Source organism: Globicephala melas, chromosome 15 (assembly GCF_963455315.2).
Source record: "Globicephala melas chromosome 15, mGloMel1.2, whole genome shotgun sequence".
Lineage (NCBI taxonomy): Eukaryota > Metazoa > Chordata > Mammalia > Artiodactyla > Delphinidae > Globicephala > Globicephala melas.
The window spans coordinates 4109925-4130876 of record NC_083328.1 but is presented as its reverse complement, the minus strand read 5'-3'; the positions used below and the strand labels follow the sequence as shown (position 1 = coordinate 4130876).

The 20952-nt window shown below is 38.9% G+C and overlaps 1 protein-coding gene across 5 annotated transcripts in view; it reads left to right on the top strand.

Annotated features, from left to right (window-relative positions):
* Positions 1-20952, top strand: part of RNF216 (ring finger protein 216) — a 172192-nt gene that overhangs the window by 17252 nt on the left and 133988 nt on the right. For all 5 annotated transcript variants that reach the window (XR_009559066.2, XM_030846620.2, XM_030846617.2 and 2 more), the window contains exons 2-3: positions 2625-2760; positions 14520-14653. Coding sequence is in view for 4 of the 5 variants with exons in the window: in XM_030846620.2 (XP_030702480.1) it covers positions 2694-2760; positions 14520-14653 (201 nt within the window). In the remaining variant the exon portion in view is untranslated. The remainder of the gene's footprint in view (positions 1-2624; positions 2761-14519; positions 14654-20952) is intronic.

Here is a 20952-nt window from a genome sequence, read left to right as displayed (position 1 = left end):
CTTAAGTACACTGAAATGATTACCACGATAAGTTTAGTTAACATCCATCCATATAGATACCAAAAGAAAAAAGTTTTTTCTCCCTATGATGAGAACTTTTAGGGTTTACCTTCTTAGCAACTTTCAGATGCACCAGACAACAGTGTTAACCTTAGTCCCCATGCTGTACCTTACATCCCCAATACTTGTTTATCTTATACCTGGAAGTTTTACCTTTTGACCACCTTCATCCAATTCTCCCACCTCTTGTAAACACAAATCTGATCTCTTTTTCTGTGAGTCTTTTTTTATAGTTTTGTTTTTTTTTGTTTGCTTGTTTTTAGATTCCACATGTAAGTGAGATCATACAGAATTTGTTTTTCTCTATCTGACTTATTTCACCTAGTATAATGCTCTCAGGGTCCATCCATGTTGTCTCAGATGTCAGGGTTTTCTTCTTTTTTGTAGTTGAATAGTATTCCATTTTCTTTACCCATTCATCTGTCAGTGGACACTTAGGTTGCTTCCATGTCTTGGCTATTATAAATAGTGCTGTAGTGAACATGGCAGTGCAGATATCTTCAAAGTATCGAGATATTTCGTTTCCTTCAGATATATACCCAGAAGTGGAATTGCTGGATCATGCGGTAGTTCTATTTTAAAATTTTTGAGGAACCTCCATACTGTTTTCCTTAGTGGCTGTTCCAACTTATAATCCCACCAACAGTGTACAAAGGTTCCCCTTTTTCCATATCCTGCTAGCATTGTTATCGTTCATAACAATGAGTTTTTGAATGAATGATACCCATTCTGACAGGCAGAGGTGATTTTGATTTGCATTTCCCTGATGTTTAGTGCTGTTGAGCACCTTTTAACATACCTGTTGGCCATTTGAATATCTTATTTGGGAAAATGTCTATTTAGGTCCTTTGCCCATTTTTAAAAATTGGATTATTTTGGGTTTTTTGCCATTGATCTCTGTGAGTTCTTTATATATTCTGGATTTTAGCACCTTATTAGGGGTTATGATTTGCAGATATTTTCACCCATTCCATAGGTTGCGGTAATTGAGTTTTTAATTTACTTTTTGAAAAATGTTTTTTAGTTCCTTTTTTTGTTTATTTTATTTTAACTTTTCCGGTTTAATTTTACTTTTTTAAAATATACGTTCCATCTGTTCTTTGATCCTTTGCTGATCTTTTGTATGTTCTTTTGTATGTTCTTTTGCAGTAATGGTTTGTTTGGGGTTTTTTTTGCGGTACGCGGGCCTCTTACTGCTGTGGCCTCTCCTGTTGCGGAGCACAGGCTCCGGAGGCGCAGGCTCAGCGGCCATGGTTCACGGGCCCAGCCGCTCTGTGGCATGTGGGATCTTCCCAGACCGGGGCACGAACCCGTGTCCCCTGCATCGGCAGGCAGACTCTCAACCACTGCACCACCAGGGAAAGCCCCAGTAATGTTTTTTTTAATTTCTATTTTTCCTCTTCTGTTAGCTTTTTTTATTATTTATTCATTTATTTATTTTATATAAGTTGCTATAGATAACACATTTTTATTTTATTTTTTTGACTGCATGGGGTCTTCATTGCTGTGCATGGGCTTTCTCTAGTTGTAGCGAGCAGGGGCTACTCTTTGTTGCAGTGCGCGTGCTTCTCATTGTGGTGGCTTCTCTTGTTGAGAAGTACAGGCTCTAGGTGCGTGGGTTTCGGTGGTTGCAGCACGCGGGCTCAGTAGCTGTGGCTCGCGGGCTCTAGAACACAGGCTCAGTAGTTGTGGTGCACGGGCTTAGTTGCTCCACGGCATGTGGGATCCTCCCAGACCAGGGCTCGAACCCATGTCCCCTGCATTGGCAGGCGGATTCTTAATAACTACTGCGCCACCAGGGAAGTCCCGTTCTGTTAGCTTTTTAGTTATTCATTTTTCATTTATTTATTTATTATTATTTTGTTGTTGTTGTGCTGGGTCTTGGTTGCAGCAGGTGGGCTCCTTAGTTGCAGCTCGCCGGCTCCTTAGTTGCCGCTTGCCTGCTCTTTAGTTGCGGCACATGGGCTCCTTAGTTGTGGCACACAAACTGAGTCACAGCATGCATGTGGGATCTCGTTCCCTGGCCAGGGATCAAACCTGGGCCCCCTGCATTGGGAGTGCGGAGTCTTAACCAGTGTGCCACCAGGGATGTCCCCTTATTTTTCTTTTTCTTTTTTTTTAAAAAATTTATTTTATTTACTTATTTATTGGCTGCGTTGGATCTTCATTGCTGCGCATGGGGTTTCTCTAGTTGTGGCAGGCAGGGGGCTACTCTTTGTTGTGGGACATGGGCTTCTCATCGCAGTGGCTTCTCTTGTTGTGGAGCACGGCCTCTAGGCACGCGGGCTTCAATAGTTGTGGCACGCGGGCCCTAGAGTGTAGGCTCAGTTGTTGTGGCGCACGGGCTTAGTTGCTCCACGGCATGTGGGATCTTCCCAGACCAGGGCTTGAAGCTGTGTCCCCTGCATTGGCAGGCAGATTCTTTAACCACTGTGCCACCAGGGAAGCCCCTATTTTTCTTTTTAGTGGTGTTTTCACGATAAGCTTAGAATGCTACCTTGACCAGGTATGTGGGAAGAGTTTTGATATTCCCTCATTCTTAATGTTCTTTTTTTTTTTTTCAGACTCTTTGGAACAGGTAGTCACCATGTTCAGATATTAGCAAGCACATAGCTGTATGTCTGCATTGGAAAATGGCAGAGGGAAACAACAATGAAGAGGTAATTCACCTGAACAACTTCCACTGCCACCGGGGACGAGGTAAGTGTTCTCACTTTCTCTCTTTCATCATTGCTTTTTCCCTTAGTGTTACAGTTATATCGTCTTCGAAATGAATCTGTTCTGCACCATGTAAAACCCAGAGACGTTTCATTTTTATATCTCAGGACATCAGGTTTAAATGGACTCATCAGACTAGAATTTTGTGTTAAATGGTGATTCTTGCTGGCATGAATGAAGTTTAAGAACCTTCTATCACAAGTAGATTAGATCTTAAGAGGTAGGAGTATAGGAACTGTGGTAGTTCTCAGTTTTTGAAGGAACAGTGACTGCAGAGGAGTGCACCTCCAGGCCTGTGCATTCTGAAAGTACTGAATCTGCTGCTAAAGCACTTCTGGTCCCTCAGACAATACTTAATTTAGTTTTTGCCAGAAGATTCTGATTTAGCCTTACAAGGAATTTTAAGACGTGTATTCTTTGACTTTACAGTTTAAAATTAGGGGAAATTCATTCATTCATAAAGGGAGGGGAGCCTACATTTCTCTAAGATTCCTAAATGCATATGAAATTTCCTATCAGATCGTAATTCACAGTTACATCTAGACTAAAAGGAAAAACGTTATGCTGATGAGTAGGAAAAGATCATAAGTATAAATTCCATGGAAAGAGTTTTACCATTTTTTGTGTGTTTTCCCGTTGATAATATTTTGTGCTTATGAAGACTTTTTTTTTTTCAACAGAAGGTAAATTATATATATAGGGCTTTCAGATAATTTAAAATTGAGCAAATTTTTTATGCAAATAAATTGAGAAAAACAAGTTTGTTTAAGCTATGCAAATTATGAAAACAAAAGAAATACTGAATTTTTTAGGATTTTATTAATGTGTATTCTAACTTGGTAGTGATTATAGCCATAATTTATTGTGATTTAGGAAGTTTTAAATCCTAGTTGTAATTTGTATGTATGATCATTTCCAAATTTTCTGAACGTGTATATCAAATAAATGTTGTGATTGTTTTTTTAACTGAGTCTTAAATATACTTCAACAAAGTCTCTTTAAGAACAACTAATTTATTCTGGGAAATTATTGGCTTTAGAGGTATATTTTTCTGTTGGACACGTTTTGTGTATTTTGCACCCGTTGTGAAGAATTTTGTCATGAGGAACTATACACATTTTAAGTGTATAGTTCAGTGAGTTTTGAAAAATGAATATACCCATATAACCACCACCTCATCATGATGTAGAACATATCCAGAAAGATTCCTATATGCCCCTTTGCAGGTAGTCCTCACCCCACTCCTGAACTAAGGAAACGACTGATTTGCTTTTTGTCACTATACAGGTTCATATAAATAGAATCATACAGTGTTTACTTTTTGTCCTGAATTCTTCTGCACAGCATAATTTTTTTGATTCATCCATGTTGTTGCATGTATCAGTAATTCAATCCCTTTTAATTGCTGAATAGTATTCACCTAAAATTTTATATTCAGTGAAGATAGCCTTAAAAATAAAGATAAAATAAAGAAAGGTTAAAAGTACAAGAATAAAACAAAAGATATATTATGCAAACAGTAGCCCTCAAGACAGAGCTGTTAAGTCTATATGTTATTATATAAAGTAGACAATCCAGCCAGAAGTGTTAACACAGATAAAGAGTTCTGGGAAAGATAGAGTCTGGGAACATAGAACAATTCTAATCTCTATAGAGTAGTAATATGGTATCAAAATATACAAATAAAACATTGACAGAACTAAAAGGAGAGTTGGACAAATCTACAATCAAAATGGGAGATTTTTAACATGTTTCTTTCAATAACTGAGAGAGATCAAGCACACAGAAACATTTGTATAAATATGGAACACTGGAAGAACATGATCAACAAACTGAACATAATAAACATATATGGGACGGCCACTGTACTCGGGACAGACCCGGGCGGCTGAAACCCTGTCTGCCCTCCAGGCCACGCACCAGGTGTTGCTGTCTCTAAGCTGAACCTGGTCACCTTCTTTGAGCAAAGAGCCCTGGAATGTGAAGAAAAGGAGACAACAGTCATACACCCAGATTGTGAGTACAGAGAGACCTTCAAGATGGCAGAGGAGTGAGACGTGGAGATCATCTTCCTCCCCACAAATACATCAAAACTACATCTACATGTGGAACAACTCCTACAGAACACCTACTGAATGCTGGCAGAAGACCTCAGACTTCCCAAAAGGCAAGAAACTCCCCACGTACATGGGTAGGACAAAAGAAAAAACAGACAAAAGGATAGGGACGTGACCTGCACCACTGGGAGGGAGCTGTGAAGGAGGAAAAGTTTCCACACACTAGGAAGCCCCTTCACTGGCAGAGATGGGGTGTGTGTGGGAGGGCGGGGGGTGGAAGCTTCAGAGCCACAGAGGAGAGCACTGCAACAGGGGTGCAGAGGGCAAAGTGGAGAGATTCCCGCACAGAAGATTGGTGCCGACCAGCACTCACCAGCCTGAGAGGCTTGTCTGCTCACCCGCTGCAGCGGGCGGGGGCTGGGAGCTGAGGCTCGGGCTTCGGAGGTCAGATCCCAGGGAGAGGACTGGGGTTGGCTGCATGAACACAGCCTGAAGGGGGCTAGTGTGCTACAGCTAGCCGGGAGGGAGTCCGGGAAAAAGTCTGGACCTGCCTAAGAGGCGAGAGACCATTGTTTCAGGGTGCGCAAGGAGGGGGATGCAGATCACCACCTAAACGAGCTCCAGAGACAGGTGCAAGCCGTGGCTATCAGTACACACCCCAGAGACGGGCATGAGACGCTAAGCCAGCCGCTACAGACACCAAGAAGCCTGTGTACAAGCACAGGTCACTGTCCACACCTCCCCTCCCGGGAGCCTGTGCAGCTCGCCACTGCCAGGGTCCCATGATCCAGGGACAGCTTCCCCGGGAGAACACACGGCGCACCTCAGGCTGTTGCTACGTCACACCAGCCTCTGCCACCACAGGCTCGCCCCGCATTCTGTACCCCTCCCTCCCCCTGGCCTGAGTGAGCCAGAGCCCCCTAATCAGCTGCTACTTTAACCCCGTCCTGTCTGAGCGAAGGAACAGATGCCCTCAGCTGACCTACACGCAGAGGTGGGCCCAAATCCAAAGCTGAACCCCAGGAGCTGTGCAAACAAAGAAGAGAAAGGGAAATCTCTCCCAGCAGCCTCAGGAGCAGTGGATTATATCGCCACACTCAACTTGATGTACCCTGCATCTGTGGAATGCCTGAATAGACAACCTCATTCCAAAATTGAGGCAGTGGACTTTGGCAGCAACGATATATATATTTTATTCCTTTTTCTCTTTTTGTGAGTTTGTATGTGTATGCTTCTTTGTGTGATTTTGTCTGTATAGCTTTGCTTTTACCATTTGTCCTAGGGTTCTGTCTGTCCGTTTTTTTTTTTAATTACTTTAAAAATTTTTTATTTTTAATATTATTTATTTATTTTAATAACAATTTTATTTTATTAATTTCTTTGTTTCTTTCTTTTTTTCTCCCTTTTCTTCTGAGCCATGTGGCCCACAGGGTCTTGGTGCTCTGGCTGGGTGTCAGGCCTGTGTCTCTGAGGTGGGAGAGCCAAGTTCAGGACATTGGTCCACCAGAGACCTCCTGGCTCCATGTAATATTAAACAGCAAAAGCTCTTCCAGAGATCTCCATCTCAATGCCAAGACCCAGCTCCACTCAACGACCAGCAGGCTACAGTGCTGGACACCCTATGCCAAACAACTAGCAAGACAGTAACACAACCCCACCCATTAACAGAGAGGCTGCCTAAAATCATAATAAGGTCACAGACGCCCCAAAACACACCATCGGATGCGGTCCTGCCCATCAGAAAGACAAGATCTAGCCTCTTCCTCCAGAACACAGGCACCAGTCCCCTCCACCAGGATGCCTACACAACCCACTGAACCAACCTTAGCCACTGGGGGCAGACACCAAAAACGATGGGAACTACAAACCTGCAGCCTGCGAAAAGGAGACCCCAAACACAGTAAGTTAAGCAAAATGAGATGAGAGAGAAACACACAGCAGATGAAGGAGCAAGGTAAAAACCCACTAGACCAAACAAATGAAGAGGAAATAGTCTACCTGAAAAAGAATTCAGAGTAATGAGAGTAAAGATGATCCAAAATCTTGGAAATAGAATGGAGAAAATACAAGAAACATTTAACAAGAACCTAGAAGAACTAAAGAGCAAACAAACAATGATGAACAACACAATAAGTGAAATTAAAAATTCTCTAGAAGGAATCAGTAGCAAAATAACTGAGGCAGAAGAACAGGTAAGTGACCTGGAGGATAAAATAGTGGAAATAACTACTGCAGAGCAGAATAAAGAAAAAAGAATGAAAAAAATTGAGGACAGTCTCAGAGACCTCTGGGACAACATTAAACACACCAGCATTTGAATTACAGGGGTCCCAGAAGAAGAAGAGAAAAAGAAAGGGACTGAGAAAATATTTGTAGAGATTATAGTTGAAAACTTCCCTAATATGGGAAAGGAAAGAGTTAATCACATCCAGGAAGCACAGAGAGTCCCGTACAGGATAAATCCAAGGAGAAACAACGCCAAGACACATATTAATCAAACTATCAAAAATTAAATACAAAGTATTAAAAGCAGCAAGGGAAAAACAACAAATAACATACAAGGGAGTCTCCATAAGGTTAACAGCTGATCTTTCAGCAGAAACTCTGCAAACCATAAGGGAGTGGCAGGACATATTTAAAGTGATGAAAGGGAAAAACCTACAACCAAGATTACTCACCAAGGATCTCATTCAGATTTGATGGAGAAATTAAAACCTTCACAGACAAGCAAAAGCTAAGAGAATTCAGCACCACCAAACCAGCTATACAATAAATGCTAAAGGAACTTCTCTAGGAAGGAAACACAAGAGAAAGAAAAGACCTACAGTAACAAACCCAGAACAATCAAGGAAATGGTAATAAGAACATACATATCGATAATTACCTTAAATGTAAATGGATTAAATGCTCCAACCAAAAGACATAGACTGGCTGAATGGATACAAAAACAAGACCCATAAATATGCTGTCTACAAGAGACCCACTTCAGACCTAGGGACACATACAGACTGAAAGTGAGGGGATGGAAATGGAAATCAAAAGAAAGCTGGAGTAACAGTTCTCATATCAGACAAAATAGACTTTAAACTAAAGACTATTACAAGAGACAAAGAAGGACACTACATAATGTTCAAGGGATCAATCCAAGAAGGAAGATATAGCAATGGTAAATATTTATGCACCCAGCATAGGAGCACCTCAGTACATAAGGCAAATGCTAACAGCCATAAAAGGGGAAATCGACAGTAACACAATCATAGTAGGGGACTTTAACACCCCACTTTCACCAGTGGTCAGATCATCCAAAATGAAAGTAAATAAGGAAACACAAGCTTTAAATCACACATTAAACAAGATGGACTTAATTGATATTTATAGGACATTCCATCCAAAAACAACAGAATACACTTTCTTCTCAAGTGCTCATGGAACATTCTCCAGGATAGATCATATCTTGGGTCACAAATCAAGCCTTGGTAAATTTAAGAAAATTGATTTCGTATCAAGTATCTTTTCCGATCACAATGCTATGAGACTAGATATCAATTACAGGAAAAAATCTGCAAAAAATACAAATACATGGAGGCTAAACAATACACTACTTAATAACCAAGAGATCACTGAAGAAATCAAAGAGGAAATCAAAAAATAGCTAGAAACAAATGACAATGAAAACACGGCGACCCAAAACCTACGGGATGCAGCAAAAGCAGTTCTAAGAGGGAAGCTTATAGCAATACAGTCCTACCTCAGGAAACAAGAAACATCTCAAATAAACAACCTAACCTTACACCTAAAGCAATTAGAGAAAGAAGAACAAAAAACCCCAAAGTTAGCAGAAGGAAAGAAATCATAAAGATCAGATCAGAAATAAATGCAAAAGAAATGAAGGAAACAGTAGCAAAGATCAATAAAACTAAAAGCTGGTTCTTTGAGAAGATAAACAAATTTGATAAACCATTAGCCAGACTCATCAAGAAAAAAAGGGAGAAGACTCAAATCAATAGCATTAGAAATGAAAAAGGAGAAGTAACAACTGATGCTGCAGAAATACAAAGGATCATGAGAGATTACTACAAGCAGCTATATGCCAATAAAATGGACAACCTGGAAGAACTGGACAAATTCTTAGAAAAGCACAACCTTCTGAGACTGAACCAGGAAGAAATAGAAAATATAAACAGACTAATCACAAGCACTGAAATTGAGACTGTGATTAAAAATCTTCCAAAAAACAAAAGCCCAGGACCAGATGGTTTCACAGGCGAATTCTATCAAACATTTAGAGGAGAGCTAACACCTATCCTTCTCAAACTCTTCCAAAATATAGCAGAGGGAGGAACACTCCCAAACTCATTCTATGAGGCCACCATCACCCTGATACCAAAACCAGACAAGGATGTCACAAAGAAAGAAAACTACAGGCCAAGATCACTGATGAATGTAGATGAAAAAATCCTCAACAAAATACTAGGAAACAGAATCCAACAGCACATTAAAAGGATCATACACCATGGTCAAGTGGGGTTTATCCCAGGAATGCAAGGATTGTTCAATATATACAAATCAATCAATGTGATACACCATATTAACAAATTGAAGGAGAAAAACCATATGATCATCTCAATAGATGCAGAGAAAGCTTTCAACAAAATTCAACACCCTTTTACGATAAAAACCCTCCATAAAGTAAGCATAGAGGGAACTTACCTCAACATAATAAAGGCCATATATGACAATCCCACAGCCAACATTGTTCTCAACGGTAAACTGAAACCATTTCCACTAAGATCAGGAACAAAACAAGGTTGCTCACTCTCACCACTGTTATTCAACATAGTTTTGGAAGTTGTAGCCACAGCAATCAGAGAAGAAAAAGAGATAAAAGGAATACAAATTGGAAATGAAGAAGTAAAGCTGTCACTGTTTGCAGATGACATGACATTATACATAGAGAATCCAAAAGACGCTACCGGAAAACTACTAGAGCTAATCAATGAATTTGGTAAAGTAGCAGGATACAAAATTAATGCACAGAAATCTCTTGAATTCCTGTACACTAATGATGAAAAATCTGAAAGAGAAATTAAGGAAACACTCCCATTTACCATTGCAACCAAAATAATAAAATACCTAGGAATAAACCTACCTAAGGAGACAAAAGACCTGTATGCAGAAAACTATAAGACACCGATGAAAGAAATTAAAGATGCTACAAACAGATGGAGAGAAATAGCATGTCCTTGGATTGGAAGAATCAACATTGTGAAAATGACTATACTACCCAAAGCAATGTACAGATTCAATGCAATCTCTGTCAAACTACCAGTGGCATTTTTCACAGAACTAGAACAAAAAAATCTTAAAATTTGTATGGATACACAAAAGACCCCGAATAGCCAAAGCAATCTTGAGAAAGAAAAACAGAGCTGGAGGAATCAGGCTCCCTGACTTCAGACTATACTACAAAGCTGCAGTAATCAAGACAGTATGGTACTGGCACAAAAACAGACATACAGATCAATGGAACAGGATAGAAAGCCCAGAGATAAACCCGCACACACATGGTCACCTTATTTTTGATTAAGGAGGCAGGAATATACAGTGGAACAAAGACAGCCTCTTCAATAAGTGGTGCTGGGAAAACTGGACAGCTACATGTAAAAGAATGAAATTAGAACACTCCCTAACACCATACACAAAAATAAACTCAAAATGGATTAAAGATCTAAATGTAAGGCCAGATACTATAAAGCTCTTAGAGGAAAACATAGGCAGAACACTCCATGACATAAATCACAGCAAGATTCTTTTTGATCCACCTCTTAGAGAAATGGAAATAAAAACAAAAATAAACAAATGGAACCTAATGAAACTTAACAGCTTTTGCACAGCAAAGGAAACCATAAACAAGATGAAAAGACAACCCTTGGAATGGGAGAAAATATTTGCAAATGAGGCAACTGACAAAGGATTAATCTCCAGAATTTGCAAGCAGCTTGTGCAGCTCAATATCAAAAAAACAAACAACCCAATCCAAAAATAGGCAGAAGACCTAAATAGACATTTCTCCAAAGAAGATATACAGATAGCCAACAAACACATGAAAGAATGTTCAACATCACTAATCATTAGAGAAATGCAAATCAAAACTACAATGAGGTGTCACTTCACACCAGTCAGAATGGCCATCCTCAAAAAATCTACAAACAATAAATGCTGGAGAGGGTGTGGAGAAAAGGGAACCCTCTTGGACTCTTGGTGGGAATGTAAATTGATACAGCCACTATGGAGAACAGCATGGAGGTTCCTTGAAAAACTAAAAATAGAACTACTGTACGACCCAGCAATCCCACTACTGGGCATATACCCTGAGAAAACCATAATTCAAAAAGAGTCATGTACCACAATATTCATTGCAACTCTATTTACAATAGCCAGGACATGGAAGCAACTTAAGTGTCCATCGACAGATGAATAGATAAAGAAAATGTGGCACATATATATAATGTAATATTACTCAGCCATAAAAAGAAATGAAATTGAGTTATTTGTAGTGAGGTGGATGGACCTAAAATCTGTCATACAGAGTGAAGTAAGTCAGAAAGAGAAAAACAAATACCGTATGCTAACACATATATATGCAATCTTAAAAAAAAATGGTTATGAAGAACCTAGGCGCAGGACAGGAATAAAGATGAAGATGTAGAGAATGGATTTGAGGACATGGGGAGCGGGAAGGGTAAGCTGGGACGAAGTGAGAGAGTGGCATGGACTAATATATACTACCAAATGTAAAATAGATAGCTAGTGGGAAGCAGCCGCATAGCACAGGGAGATCAGCTTGGTGCTTTGTGGGATGGGCAGGATGGGAGGGAGGAGGAGGAGAGATGGGGACATATGTGTATGTATAGCTGATTCATTTTGTTATAAAGCAGTAACTAACACACCACTGTAAAGCAGTTATACTCCAGTAAAGATGTTTTAAATAAATAAATAAGCAACAAACATATATTGAATGTTGCACCCAGTGTGTTTACCAAAATTGACATTTTGAGCAACAAAACAAGTTTCCAGTTCCTGCACTGCTGGTGGGAGTGTAAATTGGCACAGACATTTGGAAAATTGGTTGGCATTGTCCACTAAAATTGAACATATGCTTTCCCTGTGGCTCAGCGCTTCTCTTAGAATGTACCCAACTGAAATGAGTCTATCAAGATACATATACAAGAATGTTCATAACAGCATTATCCAAACAGGCAAGACTGGAACCAACCCAAATGTCTGTCAACAGAAGAATAAGTAACTTATGATATATTCATATAGTAAATTACATACAGCAACGAAAACTACATACTGTAACATGCAACAACGTGGATATATCTCAGACATGTTGTTTGCAAGGAAGCCAGAATCAAAAGAATGTATTTTCAGGAACTAATGTGAGTAGTTTAGACTACTAACGTGCAAGAAATGTATTTACGAACCTTTGTGATGGTCACTCGGGTATGGGCCTTTTGTGTTAATTCATAGCCTTTGCTCTGTTATACTTTAAAATTTTAAAGTATATTTTTAAAAGCTAATGTGTTTATATGTGGTATGTTGGGGAGTATCTTTGGGCTTCACTGTAAGGTGATAGGTTTAAAACCAACTTTTTAGCTGGGTGCCCCACGGTTGTTGTCTGTGTGTTTTTCTTGGGCCAATTCTTCCAGAGAGGAATCTACAGTGTCTTGAATGTGGAATTCAAGAGTGTTTGCCAGCATTCAGGGAGCCAAGCGGCAGAAGGCAGCCAGGGTCTTACTCATTATGGCTGTTCCAGTGACACCCCTTTCCTCTCTTGGCGTGGTGTCTAGTGACTCGCTGCCTCAGTGGCTCTTCAGAGTGGACCTCCACAGTGTGGGTCTTCTGGAATGGCTGAGTGAGAAGCTTGGCAAATCTTCTCCCCAAAATCAACCGTAAAATTAGACAGAATTGTCTAAAATAACCTTTTCTTTTTTTTTTTTTTCTTTTTTTTTTTTTTGCGGTACGCGGGCCTTTCACTGTTGTGGCCTCTCCCGTTGCGGAGCACAGGCTCCGGACGCGCAGGCTCAGCGGCCATGGCTCACGGGCCCAGCCGCTCTGCGGCATGTGGCATCTTCCCAGACCAGGGCACGAACCCATGTCCCCTGCATTAGCAGGTGGACTCTCAACCACTGCGCCACCAGGGAAGCCCTAAAATAACCATTTAAAGACTGGAAATGACCAAAGGCATACAGTAATTGAGAACAGTTATTCAGGAAATCTACGATTCTGCAACATGAATTAGGCCACCTCTGATTGGCCGCCCCCGCTGCAGGCTGTGGATTTGAGCCTTATCCACTCTTCTAGAGCTCTTGTCATGTGTAAATCTGCTGTTTTCCAGAATTTTTTTTAAATCTCCTGCTGGCTATTATCTCCTTTTCTCTTCTTTGTGTAATTAAGAGGTTATACTTTTTAAAAGTTCGTTTACTATCATTTTAGTAGGGTTTCAGCAGGTGATGGTGATAATCACTTGGATTCATTATGCAGGTTTTAGAGAAATCCTCTATAATGTACTTCCGCAGGCCCTCAGTTCAGTTGGTTGTTTCTGTGTAGGTAGCATTGGACTTAAAATCAGGCCACTTCACTGTGTGTCAAGTACTATAATAAACAAGCATTTTAGGTAATACAGCTATTTGAGGTAGGCAGTGTTATTAGCCTTTCTTTAATGTTGAGGAAATGGATGCCTAAAGAAGTAAATAATGGCATCATATAGCTAGTATGTGGTAGAGCTGAGGCTGGAATCCAGGCAGTCTGACCTTAGATCCCGTGGACGTACCTGTTTTAAACTACTGTCTTGGCATTACCACAGTCCTGTTACAGGAATGAAATGAGATAATTGGTTTTATATTGCTTTTCAGGTTGTTGGGTAACATAAAAATACATGAGGCATTAACCTTGAGAAAAATATTAGAGCTTTAATGGAGGAATTATTAATTTGTGTTATCCAGTAATTCATATCAAACGTGCTTTGTCTTCAAACAAATAAAAGTACTTGGAGACCTTTAACAGAATTATTACATCTATCAATAGATGGTTAGTTTAACTCTAGTTATATTTAAAAGGAAACAGGAAGATTAAAGTGCTTACTGTCATAGATGATAAATGGGTGTTTGACTAAAACACTGAAATATGTTTGAGTAAGTGATATTTAAGGTTTGTGTCTAAGGTGAGCAAATGTTAATATTTTAAATATTAAGTGAAAATTTTACTGTTTCTGAGTGAAAGTTTTTTCAGACCTATCAGTTTGAATAAAGCAGTGTTTTATATTTCTTTGGAAGAATAGAGGTGAGATGGGAGGCCATAATTTCACTTTTGAGAAATGAGCAGTCGAGAAGATTTTATCAACAGATTCCTCCAGTCTAGTATAAGAAAAAGTTGATAATCTTGAGCATAGTAATTGTCAGATTTTCTCTGGTGATTCCCAAAATGAATTATTGGCAAAGATCAGCATGGAAAAATGGCTCATTTTAATGCTTGGTTGCATGTGCTGCTTGAGGAGATAAGTTAACACTCCATTAGCTGTAAACTTGGCTTTAAGCTTGACCCTTTTCATGCCAAAGTTGAATTAAAGGACAATGTGATTATGCCCACCTCCTCCTAACAGTGTTCTCTGCCTACTTTTAGACTGGATCAATCTCAGAGATGGACCCATCACCATATCTGACTCCTCTGATGAGGAAGGGGTTCCAATGCTGGTCACCCCAGCTCCTCAGCAGCATGATGAAGAGGACCTGGATGATGATGTCATCCTGGCGGAAGTGAGTTTTCTAAAACTTAACGTGACGAGGCATATTGCAAGTTAATAATCTGATTCTTCAGCCACTCAGTAGTGGGTAGGGGCCTTATAGAACAGCTGAGAGCACCTCTTGTGCTACACTTGTAGCACTATTTGTTTGCACTTGTTCTACATTTCTGAGAACAGCCTCTTTTATACCCTACCTGATGTCCCCTTAACTTAGAAGTCAGAAGCTGTATGTTTTGGTCTATTTCTGGACTTAACTTCTAAACTGTTGCTCTGACTCTTCATGTACTAGTCCACAGTGTTGTAATTACTATGTCCTTATAATGTATCTTAATATCAGATAGTGCCCATCTCCCCTTATTACTCTATATTTTTCAGACTCATCCAGGATATTTTGTGCTTATATTTTAATGCAGATTTTAAGATCAGCTTTTCTAATTCCAAAAGATAGGTAGATAGTTTGTTTAATTTAAAACATATTTTATTGTTATAGAAAGTTTTTATAATATTGACCCTTTCTAACTAAGAACAAGTTCTTTCTGTCTAACCTTTTATATTCCTCAGCCAGAGCATTTTGAATTTTTCTTACAATAGATCTTAAACATTTTTAAGTTTGTTCCTGGTTATTTTATGTTTTCTCTTGCTTTTGTAAATAGCATCTTTTCTTCTGTGTACCTTTTAAACCTTTTTTTTTTTTTAATTTAAAAGTCTGTTGGATTTTATATTAATTTCATAATCAGCTTGTTTTTATTGTCTGTAGTCATTTTTCAGTTGACCCAAGGAATGGTATCTGGTCCATCTGTAAATAATGATACAGTTTCTTCCTTTCCAGTTTTTATACTTGTCTAATTATATTAAGTGATAAGTCTTCAAATTTTTTAAGTAATAGTGGTAATAGAAATAAGAAAAATAGCCACTGACATAAATGGGAATACTTTTAATATTTCTTCTTAAGTGTGATGGTGACTTATTGCTTGAGATACCGTTTTTAAATTATGTTAAGGAAGTAGCTATCTACTTTATTTCAAGTTTTTATTAATGAGTAAATGTAGAATTCTGTCAAATTCAATCTCAGCATCTGTGGAGATTATTATATGATTTTTTAAAAATCCGTTAATGTGGTAAATTACTTTGTCTCTGGGCAGACTTTGCCTGGTAATGGTATTACAGTATTATGGTAATGTGCTATTAGATTCTATTTGCTAAGATTTATTTAGGGTTTTCTCCATAGATCTCACGAGTGAGATTGGCCCATAGGGGTGTGTGTGTGCCTGGGCTGTCCTTGACAAATTTTTTATAAACATTATTCTGACTTCATGAAGAGTCTAGAAGTTTTCTTTCTTTTTCTGTGCTCTGATAAAATATTTTAAATAATGTTGGAGTTACCTGTTCTTTAAAGATTTGGTAGAACTTACCCTAAAGGCATCTGGGCTATTTCTTTTCATGGAGGACGGTTCTTTGAAACTGTTTCAGCTTCTTCTGTGGTGATTGACATGTCTAGATTTTGTGTTGCTTTCAGTATCTTGTTTTGGTCCCTGATATTTTTCTAGAAAATCATTTATTTCTTCGGCGTTTTTTAATGTATTTAATAGAGTTAAACAAAATAGCCTGTTCTTTCTACTTACTCTGAACCTATGGTTCCTCCATTTTCCTTTTCTATTTTAGTGTAGCTGTGGTTTTTTAGCCTTTTTTCTTGATTTGATGAGCTAACCATTATCTTCCCTCCTCCCTTCTTCTCTTCCACCCAGTCCTAAGAACTACTAACCACTTGTGTCTCTATAGATTTGCCTATTCTAGACATTTTATATGAACGGAATCATATACTATTTGGTCCTTTGTGACCAGCTTCTTTCTTTAGCATAACGTTTTCAAGGTCATCTGTGATGTAGGATGAATTGGTACTTCACTCCTTTCTATTGCTGAATAATACTCCATTGTGTGGATATACCACATCTTGTTTAGCCTTTCATCAATTAATGGACATTTGAGTTGCTTCCACTTTTTTGTGATTATGAATAATGAATAATGCTGCTATGAACATTTATGTAGAAGTTTTTCTGTGGACATATGTTTTCGTTTCTTTTGAGTATTGTCTTAGTCTATTTGGGCTGCTCTAACAAGCTACCACAGACGGGGTAGCTTATAACAGAAATTTATTGCTCACACTTCTACAGGCTGGGAAGTTCAAGATCAAGACTCCAGCATGATCGTGTAAAGGTCCTCTTCCTGGTTCACAGCTGGCACTTTCTCACTGTGTCCTCACATGGTGGAAGGAGCTAGGAATCTCCCTGGAGCCTCTTCTATAAAGGCACTAATCCCATTCATGAGGGTTCTACCCTCATGACTTAGCACCTCCCAAAGACTCCCCCTACTGCTGCCATTACCTTTGGTGATTAGGATTTCAACATATGAATTTGGAGGTAGAGGGAGTGGGCACATTCAGACCATAGCAGGTATATACCTAGGAATGGAATTGCTGGATCACAAGGTAAATCTGTATTTTACTCTCCCAGACTGTTTTCCATAGTAGTAGCACCATTTTACATTCCTACCAGCAGTGTGAGTGTTCCAGCTTCTCCATATTCTCACCAATAATTGCTGTCTATCTTTCTTATTACAGCCATCTTCATGGTTGTGAAGCAGTATCTCATTATGATTTTGATTTGCATTTCCCGATGGCTAATGATGTTGGCCTCTTTTCATGTGCTTATTGGCCATTTGTATATCTTTGGAGAAATGTCTATGCAGATCCTTTGCTCGTTTTTTTTTTTTTTAATTTTTTTAAATTTTATTTTTGGTTGCATTGGGTCTTCGTTGCTGCACGCGGGCTTTCTCTAGTTGCATCGTGCGGGGGCTACTCTTCATTGCCATGCGTGGGATTCTCATTGCGGTAGCTTCTCTTGTTGTGGAGCATGGGCTCTAGGCGTGCAGACTTCAGTAGTTGTGGCTCACGGGCTCTCGGGTGCAGGCTCAGTAGTTGTGGCGCATGGGCTTAGTTGCTCTGTGGCATGTGGGATCTTCCCGGACCAGAGCTCGAACCCGTGTCCCCTGCATTGGCAGGCGGATTCTTAACCACTGTGCCACCAGGGAAGCCCCTGTATATATTGTTTTAAACCCTGTGTTTTTTACAATCAGTATTCACTTTACCTTCTCCAGATATTTATCTTTTTATGTTGGTCTTCATTCCTTTCTGCATCTCTGGCCTTAAAACAGAGATTATTTTTACTCTAGCTAAAGAACACTCTTTAGGATTTTCTTTATAGTAAATCTGATATTTTCGTTGAGTATAGAATTCAATGTGTCAGTTATTTTCTTTTAACACAAGGAAGATACTATTCCAGTATTTTTTGCTTCCATTTTTCTTTTATTTATTTAATTGAAATATAGTTGATTTACAATGTTGTGTTAATTACTGCTGTACAACAAAGTGATTCAGTTATACATACATATATTTTTTATATTCTTTTCCATTATAGTTTATCATAGGTTATTGATATAGTTCTCTGTGCTATTCAGTGGGACCTTGTTGTTTATCCATCTGGCTTCCATTTTTCTATTGAAAAGTGAGTCTTATTTTTTCCTTTTGAAAGTAGCGTGTGCTGCTGCTTTAAATTTTTATCTTTGTATTTGATTTCTGCAGTCTTCCTATTGCTGTATCTAGGTCTGTTTGGATTTTTTTTTAATTATCCGGTTTAGATCTTCAGAAATGTAATCAAGCTGCTGTTCTGCTTGAATATTTGTATTTTATCTTCAGATGTTGCTTCTTATCTCTCTCCTCTTTTTCTAGAACTTTAGTTACATAGTTGGGTAAAACCTTTTCACTGTATTATTCTTTATGTCTCCTATTCTCTTATCTAATTTTCAATCATTTTGTGTCTCTATGCATTATTCTATTTTCTTCTGACCTGTCTTTCCGTTCACTAATTTTTCTTTTCAACTGTGTTTATTTAAAATGCTGTGCACTGATCCATTGATTCCTGATCTCAGTTATTGTATTTTTACATTCTGGAATTTCCATTTGATAGTTTATTTTTTTTCTTTCTTTGTAACAGTTTCTAGTTCTCTGGTGAAACTTTCAATCTAGTCTTTTATTTCCTTAAACATGCTAAGCATGTTATTTTAGAATCCATGTCTGATAACTTCACTATTTGAAATCACTGTAGATTTGTTTCTGTTGTCTGTTACTTCTCTTGGTTTTCTATTATGTTGCATCAACTTCTTATATGCCTGGTTATTTTTTGTTGAATAGTAGTATCACTATATATGAAAATTTTGAGGTTCTAGGTGATATTATCTTTCTTCAAAGAGGGCCTATATTTGTTTCTCAAAGAAGGTTTGGGAGACCAGGAAACTCAGATCCAGGGATTTAAACTATTGAAACTAGAATTCAGCTTCTGGGAGGTCCAGCATATTTCCGCTTTACCGTTAACTTCAGCGGTGTACCCTTCAAGGAATGACCCTAGAGCTTGAGATTTACCAGAACTCCTCCCCATGGTGAGTTCTGAATTCTGATTTTGTGCACTTAGCTCCTCAAAAAAGATACCAAAAGTTTCATTCAATCTTCTCATTCTTCATCCAGGTCTGGGATTGGCAAATGCATCTGTAGAAGAAAAGTAGCTTATTTTGTTGGATTTCTTCCTCCTGGATCCTGAGGCCTTCAAGTAGATGTTTTGGTTTTGCTTTGATATTTTGACCAGGGTTTCTGCTTTTACTCAGTAGAAGGGTTGATCTGAATGGTCTAGCATGCCATTGCTAGAATCAGAAATCCGCTTTGGTGTCTTTGTCCATGTGCTTTCTGAATCCCAGTGGTGTAGTAACTCTTGATTGTATACAGGCATGTCTCATTTCACTGTGCTTTGCAGATATTGCTCTTTTTTTTAAAAACAAATTGCAGGTGTGTAGCAACCTTGCATTGAGCAAGTCTTTTGGCACCTTTTTTCCAATAGCATTTAAAAAATTAAAGATTTACATTGTTTTTTTAACCATAATACCATTGCACACTTAATAGACTACAGTATAGTGTAAGCATAACTTTTCTATGCACTGGGAGACCAGAAAGTTCTTGAGACTTGCTTTATTGGGATACTCGCTTTATTGCAGTGGTCTGGAACCAAACCTGCAGTATCTCTGGGGTATGCCTGTAGTTGATTATAGAGTTGGGTTTTGCCTAGTGGTTCTATTTAAAGAGACTTTTTTTTTTTTTTTTTTTGCTGTATGCGGGCCTCTCACTGTTGTGGCCTCTCCCATTGCAGAGCACAGGCTCTGTGGCCATGGCTCACGGGCCCAGCCGCTCCGCGGCATGTGGGATCTTCCCAGACCGGGGCACGAACCCATGTCCCCTGCATCAGCAGGCGGACTCTCAACCACTGCGCCACCAGGGAAGCCCCTAAAGAGACTTTTAAATTAAATAGGTAAATTGATCTAATTTATATTTATTAATGTGACCATTATACTTTGTTTTTAGTTCTCTAATAGTGTTTAATATGCTTTATATTTTTATTGCTTTTAAAAATGATCTTTCACTATACTCCCTGCATTTTTGAGGTTTTATTTTATTTATATTGGGGGCATGTGTCCTTGCTAATAATTTGAAAGGTTTTTATCCTTAGGTTTTTTTGTTTGTTTTTAGTTCTTCTAGTACTTGCTTTTATACTTTCAACTGCTATCCTTACATATGTCCTTATATGTTGATTTATTAGCTTTAAGTGTATCTTTTGACCCTCAGCTTCTCCATTTCCCCTCCCAACTTTTGATGGTTACCTTATTTCTACAAAACCATGATTTAGAACATTTATATTAAATACCTAATTATTTCATTACTACTTTGTTTTCCTGCTTCTCTCTTCTCATTTCATTCACTGTGTAGTACTGATTTTATCATCTGTGTTGCTCATCTACCACTTCTTTTTTCAATAGTTAGGTATCTTAATATAGTTTCTGTACTGCTTATTTTTTATCACTACTCAACGTTGAATGCATTTGAAGTTTTCCTGGACCAGCTCTTTGCAGGCATTTATGTTGGGGAAAGGCTCAGGCACTATTCTTGGCTAGCAGGAATTCTTCCTATGACAGAGGACATTGGGGTGGCAGCGGGTGGGGGAGGTGTGCTTACATGCACGTATGCTTCTTTCTTTCTTACTGCCTGGCAGATACTGCCAGTTTCAGAGCAGCCCAGTTCAAAGTTCTCTCCCTCCTGCCTCACTGACAGCCTGCCTCCAGCAGAGACGTGTGTCTTCATTCAGTCTAACCTCCTCAGAACATCCTTGCTGCCAAATGGAGTGGAGGTTCCCATTGTTCCAAGCAAGGAGTTGGTTT